This window comes from Cololabis saira, chromosome 8 (genome assembly GCF_033807715.1).
Source record: "Cololabis saira isolate AMF1-May2022 chromosome 8, fColSai1.1, whole genome shotgun sequence".
Lineage (NCBI taxonomy): Eukaryota > Metazoa > Chordata > Actinopteri > Beloniformes > Belonidae > Cololabis > Cololabis saira.
Window position 1 is genome coordinate 14904846 of NC_084594.1, and position 17493 is coordinate 14922338.

Here is a 17493-nt window from a genome sequence, read left to right on the forward strand (position 1 = left end):
ACTGCAGCCAACAGTGAAGCCGGCACGGGAGAACGGGGAGAACGCACATGCAGCATCATGTGACGTCACATCCGCAGCCCAGCGCGGGAAATTCGGGACCGAATTGCAGCACATTTTGCAGCACACAGCCTGTTCAACGCAAAGGAGAGATACACTAGAGGGCTCATTCTTTTGGGTTTGGAACGCTTCATCTGACATTATTACTAGAAAACTTAAAATGTATACGGATTTTTTTCATAAATCTTGCCTCAATCCGGCCTCAAGCTCCTTTAAAATACTTGCCAAGTGAATATTTCATCAAAGGGAGGAAATACTACTAACATGCTAAAACATTTGCGAACAGCATGCAATGACTATCAATGAATCTTTTTGACCTGCTCCAGACTAATGTCAGTAATTCTCAACCCAGCAACAGCAGCAAAGTTAGCATGTCCTTGGAAACTAATTAACCAACGAACACTGCCTATCATATTAGCACCATTTTTCTCAATGTTTTCCTTTTTTTCCAAATGAAAATTGATAAGGGAATGGATAAAGAACCAAAAATGGAATTGGAATTGTAAAAATCCTATCCATGACAAAGATAAAAAGCCGAAATGTCCACAGTGAAATAAATTATGCGTTTTAAAAGGAAACCCTGTTCCTGAACAGACACTTTGTTCGTCTTGTTCTAGTTATTCCTTTACTTACATCACCATGAAATACATTTGCACACAGCCTACCTTGTCGTACATTTAGCAAACCTCAAACAATGGATAGGCATATAACTATAATGAATAAAAGACGGGCCTCTCACACGCTCTTGTTTTGACCAATCAGGTGATGGATCAAAGCAGTCTTAGTCGATGTTCCCGGTGGCTCGCCTCCATGAGTGAACTCAAACATCCACATACATGTACAAATGTATGCTGTCAAAAGGTTTAAATGTCTTTGTGCTTTTTCTTCCTTACCTGACTTACTGCCACAGGATTTGGTTTTTGGTTAGGGATAAATTCCAAACAAACCCAGGCCAATTTTTCTTATTGTGTGTTATCCTTTCCAAAGATTTTCTCTTTTTCCATCTTTTTGACCAAAAATATAGCAGTGTCCCACCATTTCTGCTATGACAACAAGATGTTGGCCACTGAGTGTGTGTGAAGTGTCTCTTGAGTGCACACATCCAAGTACTCGGACTGTACTTCACAAACACATAGTTGTTAGCGTGAATGGTCTCAAAATGGTAAGCGTAAGTGTGCAAGTACATAATTTAATACTTACCCCGATTCTTAAAAAGACAGGGGATGCAGCATAAAAGGCAGATTGTCGTAATTTCAAATGGCCGTTGATCAAGAAAACTGACAAGATAGGAACAACATATGGTTACAAAAGAAGCTAAGAAGTACTTCAGAAATAAATGATTGATGTGTTCTTTGAAAACTTTATGCAGTTATAATCATTCCAGTAAATCCCCAACATAAAATAATGAGCTCATCATTTATCTGAATAAAACTGGCTCTTTAAGTGCTTGGATTTTGACATCACAGCCCTCATAGTTTATTTCAAACAATAAAAATACAAGTGTCAGGCCATAATGCAAAGAATGAAAGTAATATTCTTAAAACCACTACTTGTGCAGGTAATAAACAAAAGGCTGGGTGAACTGAAGAAATGGCCCTACAGCAGCAGAGGAAAAATCATCTATCAAGGAACATGAGCGTGAACAAATTATCTGTAATATATATTTAATATCTACAATTATTTTAAGGATATTATATTCTGAACAGAAAATATAAGTTGCAATATAAGATAATAATATGTAGTATATATAATAATATATATAAGGTAAAAAATGACTAGTAAATCTGATTCATCCTCTTAGGGATATGATTGAGTGCGTCTACGCTTTTTTTTTTTATGACGACACACCTTCAGTATTAGTAATGGGGACATTTTTTTGTGTGGTTTTAAATCCCCTGGTTGAGATGTTTCTCTTTAGAGAAAATTATGGAAATCAAGCTAAGGACAACAGTTAATTCTAATCATGTTTTAACATGCATATTTAAGATTATATTGTTATGTAACAAAAATAGTCTAATGTCCTAGTTAGAGACTGTTCATTTTGAGTTTTTCCATCATCTTTACAAGGAAAAAAAAAAAAATACAAGTTTGATATCAGCAAATCAAAATAACAAAGTGCAGCTTTTAACTGTCCCAGATGACTAACAACAACACAAGAGGACACTGTTGTCACCTACAACGCCAGTAACCAGTCAGCTGCAGCTAAATGTGTGATAATCAGCCTGAGCTGACCTCAGTCCATCTTTCTCCCGGCAGAGGTTTTTTTTTTTTCCAACAAAGCTAGGGCACAAGAGGAAACGGTAAAAATCAGGAATCTGGGACTCGGTACTATATATAAAAATGAGATCAGGCCTAGTGTAAATCTAGATAACACGGCTGTCTTGAGAAAATTGAATTATGTAGATAATGCAATGATGCACCCATTACGCCCTGTTATCTTTTGGAGCTGGGCTACATCGGAGAGCATCCGTGTGCCTGCGAAGACAAACATTTGATACAGTGATACAGTTATTTGCTTTTCCAGGTGAAAGGTTACCAGTTTATTACAGGTGACATTTTACAAGATTGGATAGTTAAAAATTCAGTTCAACCTCATTTATTTTTATAGTGCCAGTAATATCGAATGTCATCTTGGGGGACTTTCCAACTAGAAATTCTTTGACATGTTAGTTTGTAAAAACATAAAATAGATTGCATTAAATCTTCACTCAACTTCAGTCCAGTCCTCCATGGCTTCATCAGCTCTTCAGAAGTAGGACTGTATGTTAATTATTTCTAGATTTTATCATGTATATTTGATTTTCCGAAAGAGGATTTGTCATTTTGAGCTTCTTGTCTACTTTAGTAGATTGTTAGACTTCTGGGACAGCTGCACGGAGCTCTCTAAGCAGTTCGGAGACTCTGCCAGAGCAAAGAGATCTTCTGCCGACATGATGTCAGCCTGTACAAGTATCTTTAGTCTAACCCTCACTTTGATTATAGCCTCGGCGGAATGAGCGGTTTTAGCTTCTTGTAGCGTTGGCTGTATGCTTTGATAAAGACGTGCGGAAGAAAGAGAAGCTCTAAAGCGGGACTGAAATTGCAACAAAGAAAATGAGCACCATAGGTAAAACTATAGTGTCCGCTAAAGAAAAAGGGACTGAAGTATGAGTCACTAAATGGTCTTGACATGCAAGTGAAGCATGCAAGACGCTTTGGAGAGGAAAGGAAAAAACAGGAGAGCGTGAAGCTGCAAGAGATTCAAAGATGGTGTTGTTCGTTTGTCTCCTCTCATGCTTGTTGTCCTCACGTATCGACCCCCCCCCCCCATTAAAGCTGCATATGGGTCTAAATTGTATTACTGTAAGCTGCACCTTACTGTGAAGTGTTGGCTGCACTGCTCTACACTGCTACCTTATCATCAGAGGTGGGTAGAGTAGCCAAAAATTGTACTCAAGTAAAAGTACTGTTACTTCAGAAGAATATGACTCAAGTAGAAGTAAAAAGGAGTCATCCACATAATTACTTGAGTAAAAGTAAAAAAGTACTTGGTGAAAAAACTACTCAAGTACTGAGTAATTTATTTTTTTAACACAACCATTCAAACAGACAAAAGTACAAAATAATCATCTTAAGGCAAATTAAATCAATAAAATAATAAAATAAATTAAAATTAATAAAAAATAGCTTAAATTAAAATAATCTTAAAGTAAATTCAAGTGCTTTAATAAATAATAGAATAAATTAAATAATAACAGAATAAAAAAATAAATTAAGCACGAGTAGCACAACATTTCAAGCCTTTGTACTTTTCTTTTTTAACCAGGCAGAACTAGAACAAGCCCATGAACTCATAGAAACTCTGTGTGTGTTTGAGTCTGTGTAAATGTGACAAAACATGCAAAAACAAACTTTTTTCCCAAAGAATCACTCAGTGATGTCACGATATTGACGCGTACGCGGATAAAAGGGATAAAAGAAAAGTAACAAGCTCAACGTAGCCTAATGTAGCGGAGTATGAGTAACAGTTTCTTCTTCACAAATCTACTCAAGTAAAAGTAAAAAGTATAGTGATTCAAAACTACTAACTCGTTACTGCCCACCTCTGCTTATCATTGTCTCCTTTGAGAGGACTGGCTAATGTTGGACATTTATACATTTAACTCATGTAGATTTCGCAGTTTTATTCTATCTTATTATTATTTTACATAAATATCAGAACAATTTAATTCATGTGGGTGTTACTTTACAAAACTTTGTGTCAGAGGAAACTTAATCGTTTGTAGTAGGTGTTTCCACAGTGGTCTGATGTAATGTAATCATTTGAGGTTGCAACTTCATTAAGCATAAATGTAATTGCTTTCATCATGCTTACCAGACAATACTTAAGAATCACAATGAGAAATGTTTGTACTTGCGTGGGATATGATAAATGTATTAACATGTATCTATTCACATGACTGGTTGTGTCTGTGTGAAACAGCATCTCTTGTGATCGGCAGACTTTTTTGTTTCCAAAGTATGTTAGGGAGCAGGGCTATTCTCAAACAGGAAGTCACACATTTTTTATTTTTTTTGACAGCATACATACGATACTGTATTAAAGACCAAATAAAAAAACTGACTGACAGATAAAAGCCTTTCACTTCAGATTTATAAAGCACCAAATCCTGTAAAACAGCTGCACATTCCAGAGCGTCTGCTTCACAGAGACAAAGTTTCTAACCACATGACCAACTGATAGACTGAGAGCATGAGTGAATGAGCTGCGAAAGAGGAGAGGATGCTTTGAGGTGAAAGAACATTATACCATTATGTATCACTTACAGCATCAAAGAATCCTAAGGGTCTGAAATCCAGACTAGTCATAGAGTTCACATTCCTCGACCAGGAGAAACACCGCCATCAGAAAAGTGAGGCTGATGATGTTTCACGTGACCTTCAGTTGAGCTTTTAACTCAAGCAATGGACCAGCTGATTTCAGGCCGAAGAAAACAATAATCCCAGTGTGAATAAAGACGAAAATAACCAAAATGTATCAATCAGAGCAATTAATTTGAATGATTTCAAAATGAGAACACCTGCCAAACAGAATCAATCAAACCTCATGCGGATTGAAATAGACAACATATGCTGCGGCAGCTTTGACTAATGTATTCTCGGCCCTTTACCCACAACCTCCAGTGTGAATCGTGCTGCGAAGGCCGGTGGCAGACTGACACCACTTGGCATGTGCAGCAGGAGGACTTTTCCTTTCAGGCCAAGCCAACGCTGGCTGTCCCCCCGCCACTGCCAGCAGGCACCACCTTTTGGCCAAATAGATAACGGTGGGAGCCTCTGCAGTCTCACAGTCCCCCCTCCTCCATCAGATCATCCTGTCAGTCAAGATGGATCACTTAAAAATATGCAAGGATTCACGGCAGGCCACCAGCTGGGACCAGGTATACCGTGCAATATTCAATGTGGTGTTCAGGATGCTCCCGTTTCCAGAATTTCCTATTGCAATAGGAAATTCTAGAAACAGGAGCATCCTGAGGCAAAGTATTTGAGACATTGTAAACAGCCTTTGGTCCGTATGCCTGTAAAATAATTCTACAGGTTACGAATACGATTCTTCTTCTCCTGCAGTCCACTTTTCTGATTGATTGAACTGTTTTTTGTGAAAAGTATGAGTTAAGAATTCTGCAGGTGTCAGTTTGCCACGGTGGCTGTCACAGTTAATGAAATTGGATCAAAAAGTTATTGATCATACAAAAAGTGTTATTTTTTAACATTCAATTTATTAGAAATAAAATAAAATCATACAATGTATATATCAATGACAGTTTGACAGCTTGAGCATTCTTAAAAGAAAACGCAATATTTCAGTCGGCACGCACGCACGCACGCACGCACGCACGCACGCACGCACGCACGCACGCACGCACATTCATATATTATAAATTATGAGTATCTAAATAAAATTGGAAATTCACACTCGTAACAGGCCTAATATCAACATGTTGATGTGAAAAAACACCTAATTCAAGTATTTCAGCCAAAGTTATTCAGAAACAGTTGTGTGTGTATATGGTTGCATTTGGGAAAACAAAGTCATTCAATTTGGTGTGACTTTGTTGTGTAAGTTGTGTACATTACAGTGTATTTATTGAATGCTGTGGGTGTTTTTATGTTTGTACTTTTATTTGTAGGCAAAAAAATCATAAAAAAAGAAGAAGTTGAACCATATTTGATTTCCATGTGTTCTTTCCTGTCTCTGTCCAGTGACTGTCACAAAGCATGAACAGCGGAGCCAACATCAAAGTGATGTCTCAGAGCCAGAGTGGCACAGGTGTCAGCTCCAGTTTGCCTTTACCTCAAAGCATGATGCCTCTCCCAAAGATGGATCCCAAACGGCAGTACGGTGGGCTCAACAATACCGCAGTGCAGAATCAGCAAGCCGCCAGACGTCAGGCTGCATATTATTCATCCTCTGCCTCCTCGGGGTCCTCGGAGCTGCTGAGAGGATCAGCTCTGAAGAACCACCTGCTGCAGCAGAAGACTGCCGTGTATTCGCACAGAGGCCCAGCAGCGACAGAGCGAAACGACGGGACATGTTCAGCATACAGCAGCCCTCAAATGGCAAAGAGGGAGGCTCCGCGCTCTAAAGACACGTTAGACCTCCGCAACAACCTGCTAACACATAAGGCTTTGAGAGACCTGCAGTTCAGAAAGAACACCAACAAGAACTGGACGTTCGGGAAGTACCGCCTGAGAAATGTGGACAACGAACACGAGGGCGACGCTTTACCTCGGCTCTCAGCTAATGTTCAGTCAGGCCAAGGACGGGGACGTCTTCTTTTTACCAAAGGGGCGAATGGAAACGAGACGTCAGGCGAGAGTTCAGCCGGAGTGGAAAACTTCCAGAAAGATGTGAGGAACGCGCTAAACCCGGATCCGGGAGCCTCTGTTGGAGAGATGCTCAGCAATAAATCAAAATCTCCTTATCATACGTTCAACATGGCGCGCAGGGCAAGTGAGCCAGAAAGAGTCAACATGGCGGCTGTCGCTCCCTTCAGGTTCAGGTGAGGGCAGTGTTTCACCTCTTTAAAATCAAAAGTAAAAATGAGGGCTGCAATTTATTTTTAGGGCACAGTGGACATTATATACAGCTCTCCCCCCGTTGGTTTCTGTTTAAGTCTTTTGTGCCTTTTGTGTAGGTTTCAGGTCAGCGAGGACACGGATGCCGCCCTTGATGATCTGAGCGACTGCTCCTCTGACTCCATGGAGGTCTGTTGTGATGATTTAGGTGAGTTTGCTCTCTTTAATCTCTCCATTTTGGGAATACAGGGCAGGCCTGAGGCTGTAAATCTTATTATTTGCCCACCTAAAGGGCTTCTGGAACTTCAGTCCTACTTCAGAGATCTTTTCCTTTTCTATTTTTTTTTTTAAACATTTTCTTTTTCAGGCCTATGGAACCAGACATTCTCCAAAAGTAGAAATAAAAGCAAACTTACCCTTTGCTTTAAGTGCTTATGGTTAAAGGTGTACTGTGGGGGTTTAAGAGGACATAAAAATCCTTTTTTTTGTTTTGTTTAAACATATATTTGGGTGTCTGAAATGATTTCCACATCAAAAAGCTTCTACATAATACAACCCTGCCGTGTTGTTCCCAGCAGCTCGAGGCGGGCGATATGTGATTCAGACTTAAAGCGACACTACGTAACTTTTCCACCTTAATATAATATTTAGAGTCATTGTGATGGTACATCAACTTCCAACAGGTTTAATGACACCTCTGTCATGGTCTGAGGGGTCTGTATCGCCTTCACTGGCACTATGTAACTTTGAGGAGCATGGTAGGAACAGTACCACACATTGCCACACAAAACTACACATTTTTACGGCTTTGACTGCTTTACGGCATACGTCACTTCCCCCTCCTTCCTGATTCGCAGTCGAGACAAAAATGGGCGGGGCGTGGAGCGCAGCTCCGCAGAACCTGGTAACCCGTTGCTGCGGATCGGCAGGAGGATAAGGCATCACAGATCCAGGCCAGATTAGTTTATTTTCTAGATATATTCAGATTAGTCTCCTTTACAGAGAAAAACACCGTTCAATGGAAACACCAACCCCCCCCCCCCCCCCACCCAACTTCACAGCATGTATGTAAATGATGGCTTTGCTGTACCTCAGAAGTTGGAAAGGCAAAGCTGTTACACTTTAAAACCAACATATTGTTACAGACTTGTAGAGCTGGATATACTATATCCACATGATATTTTTAACCAAAGTGTCACCGAAACTTTATAAGACCATAAGAAATGTTACTTCTGTTTCTCCATCTCTTTCACCCCGAGTTGTCTGTCCTTTAATATTGGTTGTCCATCCACTTGAGAGGAGTCTTCAAAAAAATCAATCTAAATCATAAAATCAAAGACAACACTCTGACAGACAACATTCATCTGTGATGAAGAGTCACACAATGTTTTAGGGCTCAAGAAACAAAAATGTTGGAAGCCAGTGGCATACTACGGATCCCCTCTGGTGACATTTGAAAAAAATAAAATAATGCGTGGCCACGCATTAATAACTCTTGGCCACGCATTAATAACTCGTGGCCACGCATTAATAACTCGTGGCCACGAGTTAATATCTCGTAGCCACGAGATAATCAATGCGTGGCCACGAGTTATTTTATTTTTTTCAAATGTCACATGTTATTACTACACTCGCCATGACAATACTCTTGCTCTTTAATATAAATAGACTATAATTACCGTTATTAATGATTAATAACCATCCCACCAAGGAGGAAGTTGCATCCATGAAGTCCAGACAGTAGGTTATAATGCCATCCACGAGTAAAAATAATGCGTGGGCACGCATTATTTTATTTTTTTCAAATGTCACTAGAGGGGCTCTGTAGCATACAGCAGGAAAAGAGGAGGAACTTTAATGTTTATAAATAAAACAGTGTAATAACTGATCTTAAAAACTTAAGATTACCGTAGACAGTCCATAAGCTCTCAAATTCAACCAATATGGCTGTTCAAATTATCTTCCTTCCTGTCATGATCCCTTCAGAGTCAATAAAACCATGAAAAATCTCTCTTACTCAGTTCATTGAGGTCACTAGCTGGTTATGAGAAACCCTTGTTTTTCCACTTGTGTTAAACTGCATGCTGTAACACCCGGGCTTTAATTAGGCTTTCTGCTGACAGCGGATTCTCCTCAGCATGGCACTCGTTCTCATCCGTTCTGCTGCCAGGTTGTAATGATAGCTTCTCACTGCCACCTGTTGTTAATGCAAGCGCCTTTCAATGTTTTCGTCCCTCCGTAATCTAATTTCCGTCAGTTGTGTCAGGGTTCTGTAAAGGATTAAAAGCGGAAGTCTGTTTGATGCTTTGATGCCTGCAATAGCCCAGTTCCTCACGTAGGCTTTAGCTCGCACAAACAGGACAGGTGTGAACAAACACGTACGCTGTAGCTTGCATTTGGTTGCATCAATATTTCATTACTTTTAAGTGGCATAAGACATGTCTCTCAGTGAAGGCAATTTATCATTAGGAGATGTAACCATGACAATTCAATCAATTAAGTCCAATTAGAGAGAGATTACATGATTAAAGCTCTGCTGTAAATAAGTGATATTGATTTAAGGAAGCGAACAGATGCTACTAAGTCCAGGGTAATAGCTTTGACCACAGGACAGAATTAATACTTTAACATGTTTTCGTGACATTGATGCACGTTTGTTCAAAAAGCGTCTTTGTTTCACATTAAGATCTGATGCCATCCATTGCTGAGTTAAGATGGATTCTTTTTTGGACTAAATAAACTGGATGATGCCAGCAAACTCGACATACACCTGTAATAATAAACCATGCAGACTTTGTAGTCAGACAGACCTCTGGGCTTTTTACTATCTCACACAGCTGAATGGGAAACTACGACGGAGTATTAGGGCCAAACTAAGACAAAAAGAAATTGGAAATTACGAGAATAAAGTCATAATATAATGAGAATAAAGTCGTAAAATTACGAGAATAAAGTCATAATGTTGCGAGAATAAAGTCGTATTAGAATAAAGTCGTTATTTTATGAGATTAAAGTCGTAAAATTACGAGAATAAAGTCGTAACATTGCGAGAATAAAGTAGTAACATTACAAGAATAAAGTCGTAACATTATGAGAATAAAATCGTAATATTATGAGAATACAATTTATGAGAACTCTTCTCCCTGTGTAAAAATTAGGAATATTGAGCATCTTGTGAAGTTATATTTATAATATATTTAATATTACGACTTTATTCTCAAAATATTACGACTTTATTCTCGTAATTTTACGACTTTATTCTCGTAATTTCCTTTTGTCTTAGTTTGGCCCTAATATTCCGTCGTAGGAAACAACCCCATGAGCTTAAAATCATTTCATGAGACTTAAAATGTGATTTTAGGTTTAGGATTAGAAAGTCGGTGTTAGTTTATGATCATCTTTAGGGGTTGTTGGTGTCTATAAATCCTCTGATGGAAAGTTCACGCCCCAAAACATCCAAAGAACAACTCTAATTCTCATTTGACATTAAAGTGGTATCGGGAAGTGATGCATTCACTTTGGCTTTATGTTTGGCACTATTGATTACTTACAGAAGGATTCTGGTACTTATCCTTGATGGTACCGCCTTGATTACTTTGACATCCAAAACATCCAAAGCACAGTAAAATAAGAAGAAAGCAGACGCCCATGTCTCCACACAGAGCACCTCTAATGAGCCAAAATAAATCAATGGGGATTACTTGAATGTATCCATGGATTTTCACTAAAATGTGCCCTTTGAGTGTCATTTAACCAGACATAAAGTGGTGACGAGGCACTAGATTTTGTATATTGACAGTTTTTAAATTGGGCCTTTCAGCAGCTCTGAACCTAATCAGACTATATCGTTACATAATCTACCACATAATGAGTTGATTATGTTCTTTTGGTTTGCTGTTGCAAATAATTCACCAGTTGTTTTGTCTGAAGAGAGATGTTTAGTTGAAAATTCAAATTACAAACGAATTATTTTGACTCATTTGACTGTTTTCATTTCTGCTGATGACCTCAGTTATTATAAAACCTGTTAACTGACATCTTAATTATCGTAATGAGTGAGGGATGAGAGCCTTCAGCCAGCCTCCGGCGAGAGAGATCAGACAAACGTCTGAGTGGTCCTCCACCGCGGACGGATATGCGCGGGACTGAGAGACTGAGTGGTTTGATGGGAGGATCGTCTTTCACCCCCTGTCTGGGAGATCCTGTCATCTCTGCTGGGCAGACCTAAGGGATGCTTAAATTCTGTTTTTGACTGTTGAGCTAAGAGATTTTTCTTAGTAAGCTGTCATCTGGTTTCAACTACAAATTAGCTGAAAGATGAAATGTAGGCGTGCTGCACAGATAGTTTAAACCTCAGCGGAAATCAGAGCTCCAGCAGGATGTATGATGAGAATTTTTACCTAAGAGTTCACGACGGCAAGGCTCGCTGCTCTGGATTGATACCGGTGGTTTTTGTAACTAACTTTGGCTGTCATTTCCTGAGACTTGAGTCCAGTATGAACAGATTATTTCTTTGCACATGAATGAATTTTGATTCGGATAATAAAATCCCTCGTGAGACTTCCTCCCTCAGGCAGCTCACATTCCAGTCAGCACAATGAGCTTTAATTACATGTTTTTGCTTCCCATCATGCACCATGCGACTTCCGAACCATGCAACATTTTGTAATAGTTTAAATTCATATTTTAATTTTATACAAAGTGCAAGAAACAGATAAAAAACATGCGTCCACCCTTTTCCATTAAAAAGGCACAAAATGAGGATAGACTTGCATGCAGTTCTTTAAAGCACTTTATTTTGCAGGGAGGTTGTACTGTACCATCATTTAGTACAGATGATAATAATTGTATTAACTAATGTATTACTTAATACTAAGTAATGCATACATAAGGATAAATAATTACATAATGTAACGTTTATTAATGCTTACTAATGTATTAATTAACTCTGAGCAGTAGGCATTAATTAACTGTTTATTAATGCATTAACTAAATGCTAATTAATGTTAAGTAATACATAATAATGGTTATTTAACTATTATTAAACTGTTAATTAATGCTTAATAATGCATTAACTAACGTTAATTAAGGGACCCTTATTGTAAAGTGTTACCTTATTGTCTTTTTTTAAATAATCTCAGATTGACTCCATGATTTTAATATCACATGTCTGGTTGATTATCCCATTTTATGAAATACTCTTTGATCATTTTGTCGTTGAGGATACTATAAACACCCTTGCATAAAATTATTTTAAAGACTAGCGATTCAAAGATTTACCACTTTTCATTTTTGTAACATACCTGATTGCCAATTAGTTGAGGCTGAAACAAATACTTTAGAAAGGTGGACTTGAAATAGAGTAAAATAGAAACTTAATTCTACAAAAACAAACTCACCAGCAATCACTTAATCTGGCATAACACCAGTAATTTCTAAGTAGCCTAACTACTTAAATATGGTTATGAAATTGCTTGTCAACACCAGAGCTAGAACCATGCTTCTTTGCATGTCTACATTACACTTTCACATACCGGAGGAAGTGAAAAAGCTGAGCTCAGAAAAGAAACAGGAAAATCTGTGCCTGACTAAAACGATCAGAAACACTGTTGCACTAATAATGATGGGGAATAAAATGACTCATAGCCCCACTAATTACAGCTGCAGTGGTTTTCCCCCATAAAACAATGCCACTGACAGTCTAGCTCTGAAAAACACATTGGTAAGAGTCTAGGACTTGCCAGAGGGATTATAAAACAACATTTCAGTGTTAATGACACACCCAACCTTTATGGACGGGGTTTTTTACGAATATTCTTCCTTTTTCTTTCCAGTAACCCTGAAAGATTAAACTTTGCTGAAGAACATAAAAAGAAGCCCAGTGAATATTAGGTTCATATTCTTTAGTCCAAATGTTACAGTTCAGGTTAGACATAATGCAGTTATAGAGTTGTGCTGCCATTCTGCATTATTGGACATTACAGTGATATTGTAAAGGGATGCATTCACTTCTGATTTATGTTCAGGGCTGTTGTGTTCTTACAGAACGATTTTGGCACCGATCCTTGATGGTACCGTGTCTAAAGTAGCGTGACATTGTTTATATTCGTGGTTTTCCCCCTTGGAGCACATGTGTTGGCCTTCCTAATGTTACTCAGTCCATTGCGTCATAGCAGCTGAGCAGCACAAAAATGATTAAACATGCTGACCAGGGAAGTGCATAACAAGCAGCTGTGTAACTGCCCAGCTATGAACACGCACACACACACACACACCCACACACACGCTTAGAGTCCCTGAAACGGCCAGCTGGAGGATGTAAATCAGACACAGATTTAATAGATTTAAAAACTCCACCCTCTATTCTCTTAAAAATTGACAAAAACTGTGAGCTTGTATAGTTACTGAATGGAGACAACAATAAAAAGATAAACAAAAAACAGACAAAAAACAGCAACAACACAATTACATATTTTGCATTAACGCTTCATGTTGAGAAACACTGAGAAAGATGGAACAGGACAAGACAAAACCCTTTTGATGTAAATTATATACATTTTCACTAGGCCTGTGTTGAAAAAATCGATTTTCCGATTCTATATCGATTCTCATATTAATTCATAAAAATCGATTCTTATGTCTAAAGATCGATTTTTTTCTTTTTTTCTTTTTTTTCCCCATCATTACATTTTCGCCCAGTGAACTATAATCCCAGTTGTCGGACACACAGTTTGTCATGACACGTCTGAAAAATGCAGGTGCTTCATGGCAATATGTGTGCGTGGTGACGGAATAAATTAGATAAGCTAAAATGATTTGTTTACTGCATGAACTGTTGCAATTTCTTTCTTTTTTTGCACTTTAAATGGATATTGAAAGGCCTGTTTGAGTTATTTATTTCTTAGTTATTTCACAATAATTATTGTGAAATTATTATTTCACTAGTTATTTTACAGTCATATAATTCAGGCAAAAGCTCAAAAAACATTTTAAACAACACTAAGCCAAATCAATATTGAATCGGATCGAATCAAATCGTGATAATCGATTCTGAATCTTAAGAATCGGAATCGAATCGATTCTTGACATTTGAATCGATACCCAGCCCTAATTTTCACTATTCTAACATTTGGTAATTATCACTATATTAAAATGATAATTTGTCTTAAACCAGAGTATTGGACAAATATAAATGTTGACCTGATAATGGCCAGAGAGAAGTTATAATTCACACACAGGCATATCTGAATAAGTTAATAAAACCGGATCATTTCAGTGGGAGTGTTTATTTTGTCAATATCTGATGCCAACTTCATGTGACCATCTTGCTGGTATTTGTTCTGCCACAGTTCGTTTAAAAAAAATCCCCACTCCCTGAAACAAATCAGCCATTCTCTAAAAAGTGAAAGCAAGGTCAGCGTCAGCGATCTGGAGTCAGCTGGAGGAGGGAACTTGTGATGACGGGGAACAAGCCTCGTCATTGTTTCCACAGGCTAATTGCCAGATCACAGCGTCGCCGCTCCAGGTGCCCTGAAATCCCAATAAAAAGGGCAGTGGAGTATTACAGACCCACTGTGAGTGGTCCCCTCTTGACATTGTAGGCAACAGGTCAGTCAAATGCAGTCGAGTGGCACCATGTAGCATGTTTTTATTCACTTCTGCTGCTAAAAAAGCGTTGAACCTGAATGCATTTTAAAAGATCCTGCAGGATAATGACACTGAAGGCTTGTGAAAAAGGTAAATGTGTCTCTGTCAGCTGTGTCGTTGCAGAGGGGTGAGGTCTCATGACATGCAGGCGGGGACAGAGGGCTGTTTCCATGGAGCAGCCCTGCATGCGAGTGCACCAGAGCCTCCTGAATCCTCCTCAGAGACTCTGTGTGAAATATCTTTAAGGAGATTATAAAACTCAATCGTCAGCGAATATTTCCCGTTACAAAACAATGTGTCCTTAATTTAATTCCAACACTGCCTTCGCTTCTGCTGTGCCTGTGAATGCATTTGAAGACTTGAGGACTTTTGTAAAGTGTGGTTTTGGGTGTGTTACTTGCCTACACAGGCACATCTTGTCATTTCCTCTGCCTGCCGAAGTGAAGTCACCCACTTGGCAAATATTCTGCGCGTTGAAGACAAAAATTTTCCCCAACTGTGAGGAAAGCAGGAACATATTTAATTATCTCATCTTATATGGATATTGTTGAAAAAGAGTGCAGATGTGTGTGTTTATCTGGACAGCACAACCCTGATCTTTTTAGCATATGATTTATCCAGTTGTAAATCTCAAATTGATATCGTAAGGAAGCTCAGACGGGATCAAGAGATAATCTGGACGCTCCAGTTGTTGCATTGTGTCGGGTTGTGACAGTTATTATAATTCATGGCTATGGCGTATAGTTGCAGGGCTAAATGGGTTTTACTTCACATATTAATATCCCCTTCATGAACACGATCCATGCATCGAGAGTATTGAACACTGGAGGTGAAGAGGGGGAGGGGTAGAACAAAGGAATCGCGGGAGTTGGTGGGAAAACATGCTGCGTTAGAGGATGATGGTGACTGTTTTTTTTGTGTGTTTTTTTTAACTCTATTCTCATCGTTCTCCTGCGTTTGACACATTCTGCTGAAACCTGGAAAAGGCATCTTTCAATAAAGAAAAAAAAATGATGAAAGGAGGGAGGGATGGGAGGTGAGGCGGAGGAGAGGCAGCAGAGAGCAGTGGGAGGAGGGAGCGCTGTTGCGTGTGCCACCACTGTCATTCTGCTGCTGCGCGCTTCAGAGGCAGGAGGGCGTGCAGGAGGGAGGAGAGTGGAAAAAACGGAGGAGAGGAGGACTGAAGGGAAGGAGAGAAAGGGAGCGCCTGGGCTGCACTGCACAACAGCAGCAGCTGCAGCAGCCTGTCTGGAAGAAAGAGCAGGAGACAAGGAGGCAGAAGGAAGAACAAGAAGCCTGCAGCTCTGATCTGAAGGAAGCATTTTGTATTTTTACGTGTGATTTCATACGGGAAAGAATGGTCTGAGTAAGAAAAGGTTGCTCCCTTCCCCTCCTGATGCTTTTTGAAATGCTTTCATGCAGGGGGCATGCTTGGAAATAACGCAAAAGGCAGAGAAGGCGACATGAATATGGAAAGGACAGAGAGCAGCAAGGCATACGGCCAAGCAGATGGCAAAGGAGTTGGCATGGCAGCCAAGAGGGCCAAGTCTGGAGTGGCCCAGAGCTCGGCGCGGGGTGAACTAAAGGTCTACCGGGCAGGTAGTTCTGACGGCAGACTACCAGTGTCTTCCAGTCTCCGTAAGCAGAGGTCTCTGACCAACCTGGCCGTTCTCACCGACGCTGAGAAGAAGCTGCAGCTCTACGAGCCAAAGTGGTGTGATGACATGGCCAAGCCCGGGGCAGGGCAGAGCAAGACGAGCAAGCCAAGGATGGCAGGCGGTGGCAGCAGCGCCGGGGGAGGCGCCCTGCTCTCTCGAAACCTATCCAAATCCGAACACTCGCTGTTCCAGGGCAAACCCAAGCCCTTCAGCCCTCTCGCTGCTCCCTCCGTGCTGAGCAAGCAGAGCCGCATACCTCGAGGTCCGTACGCCGAGGTGAAGCCTTTGAGCAAGGCGCCCGAGGACGGAAAGTCGGACGATGAGATCCTCTCCAGCAAGGCGAAGGCGAATGCAAAGAAAGCTGGAGCCAGCGCCGGTGGAGAGTCTGGCTCGAAAGGCCACGAGGAGGAGGGAGGGGATAAGCCCTACCTGAAGGTTGACCCAGAGCTGGTGGTGACAGTGTTGGGTGACCTGGAGCAGTTGCTCTTCAGTCAAATGCTAGGTGAGTTCAACAGGGCAGTTCTTGCACCCAACAGTGTGATTGAGTGTAACACGCCCCCCTTTCATACACCAAGCACGTACCACGAGGCACCTGCTACTGTAGCTTCTGCAGGTTTCCATCTCCTCAGGAAGGCATCTTTGCAAGGCACCCTTCTCTCCTTGTTTCATGAAAGCCTGATCCATCTTTCCACTTTCCTACAAAGCTGTGTGCTCGGTCGAACATGATGATGCTCCATTGTTCTTTCTCCTCCAGTACGTGGTTCAGATTTCTGATACTCGGTTTTGTGAAATATCTGTCAGACCAATACTGGCGGACTGCATGAAGCCGATGGAGGTGGGGGGGCGGGAGGTTCTGGATTATTACCAACAGATTGCCTTTCTAAAGCTGTCATTTGGTGGAACATGTGCCGCTGCACTCAAGGCTCCATCCGCTGCGCCGTTTACTCTTCCAAAAACAAGGACTAGGAAGGACAGGCTGCCATGCTCAGTTCCTTCTAGCCACGGCGTTGCACATTTTAGTCTCCTCCCAACTCTATTCATCTGCAGAGCTCTGATGCTTTACACCGTGTGC

General features: G+C 40.3%; 1 protein-coding gene across 7 annotated transcripts in view; it reads left to right on the plus strand.

Annotated features, from left to right (window-relative positions):
• The window catches only part of nav1b (neuron navigator 1b), an 83601-nt gene that overhangs the window by 14717 nt on the left and 51391 nt on the right, over window positions 1–17493 (plus strand). For 3 of the 7 annotated variants that reach the window (XM_061726846.1, XM_061726847.1, XM_061726849.1), the window contains 2 exons: window positions 6301–7100; window positions 7236–7324. In XM_061726846.1, coding sequence (XP_061582830.1) covers window positions 6316–7100; window positions 7236–7324 — 874 coding nt within the window. In that variant the 5' untranslated portion in view covers window positions 6301–6315. Of the gene's footprint in view, window positions 1–6300; window positions 7101–7235; window positions 7325–15902; window positions 16924–17493 lie in introns of those variants that run through there. The other 4 variants (XM_061726848.1, XM_061726852.1, XM_061726850.1 and 1 more) reach the window with 2 other exon arrangements.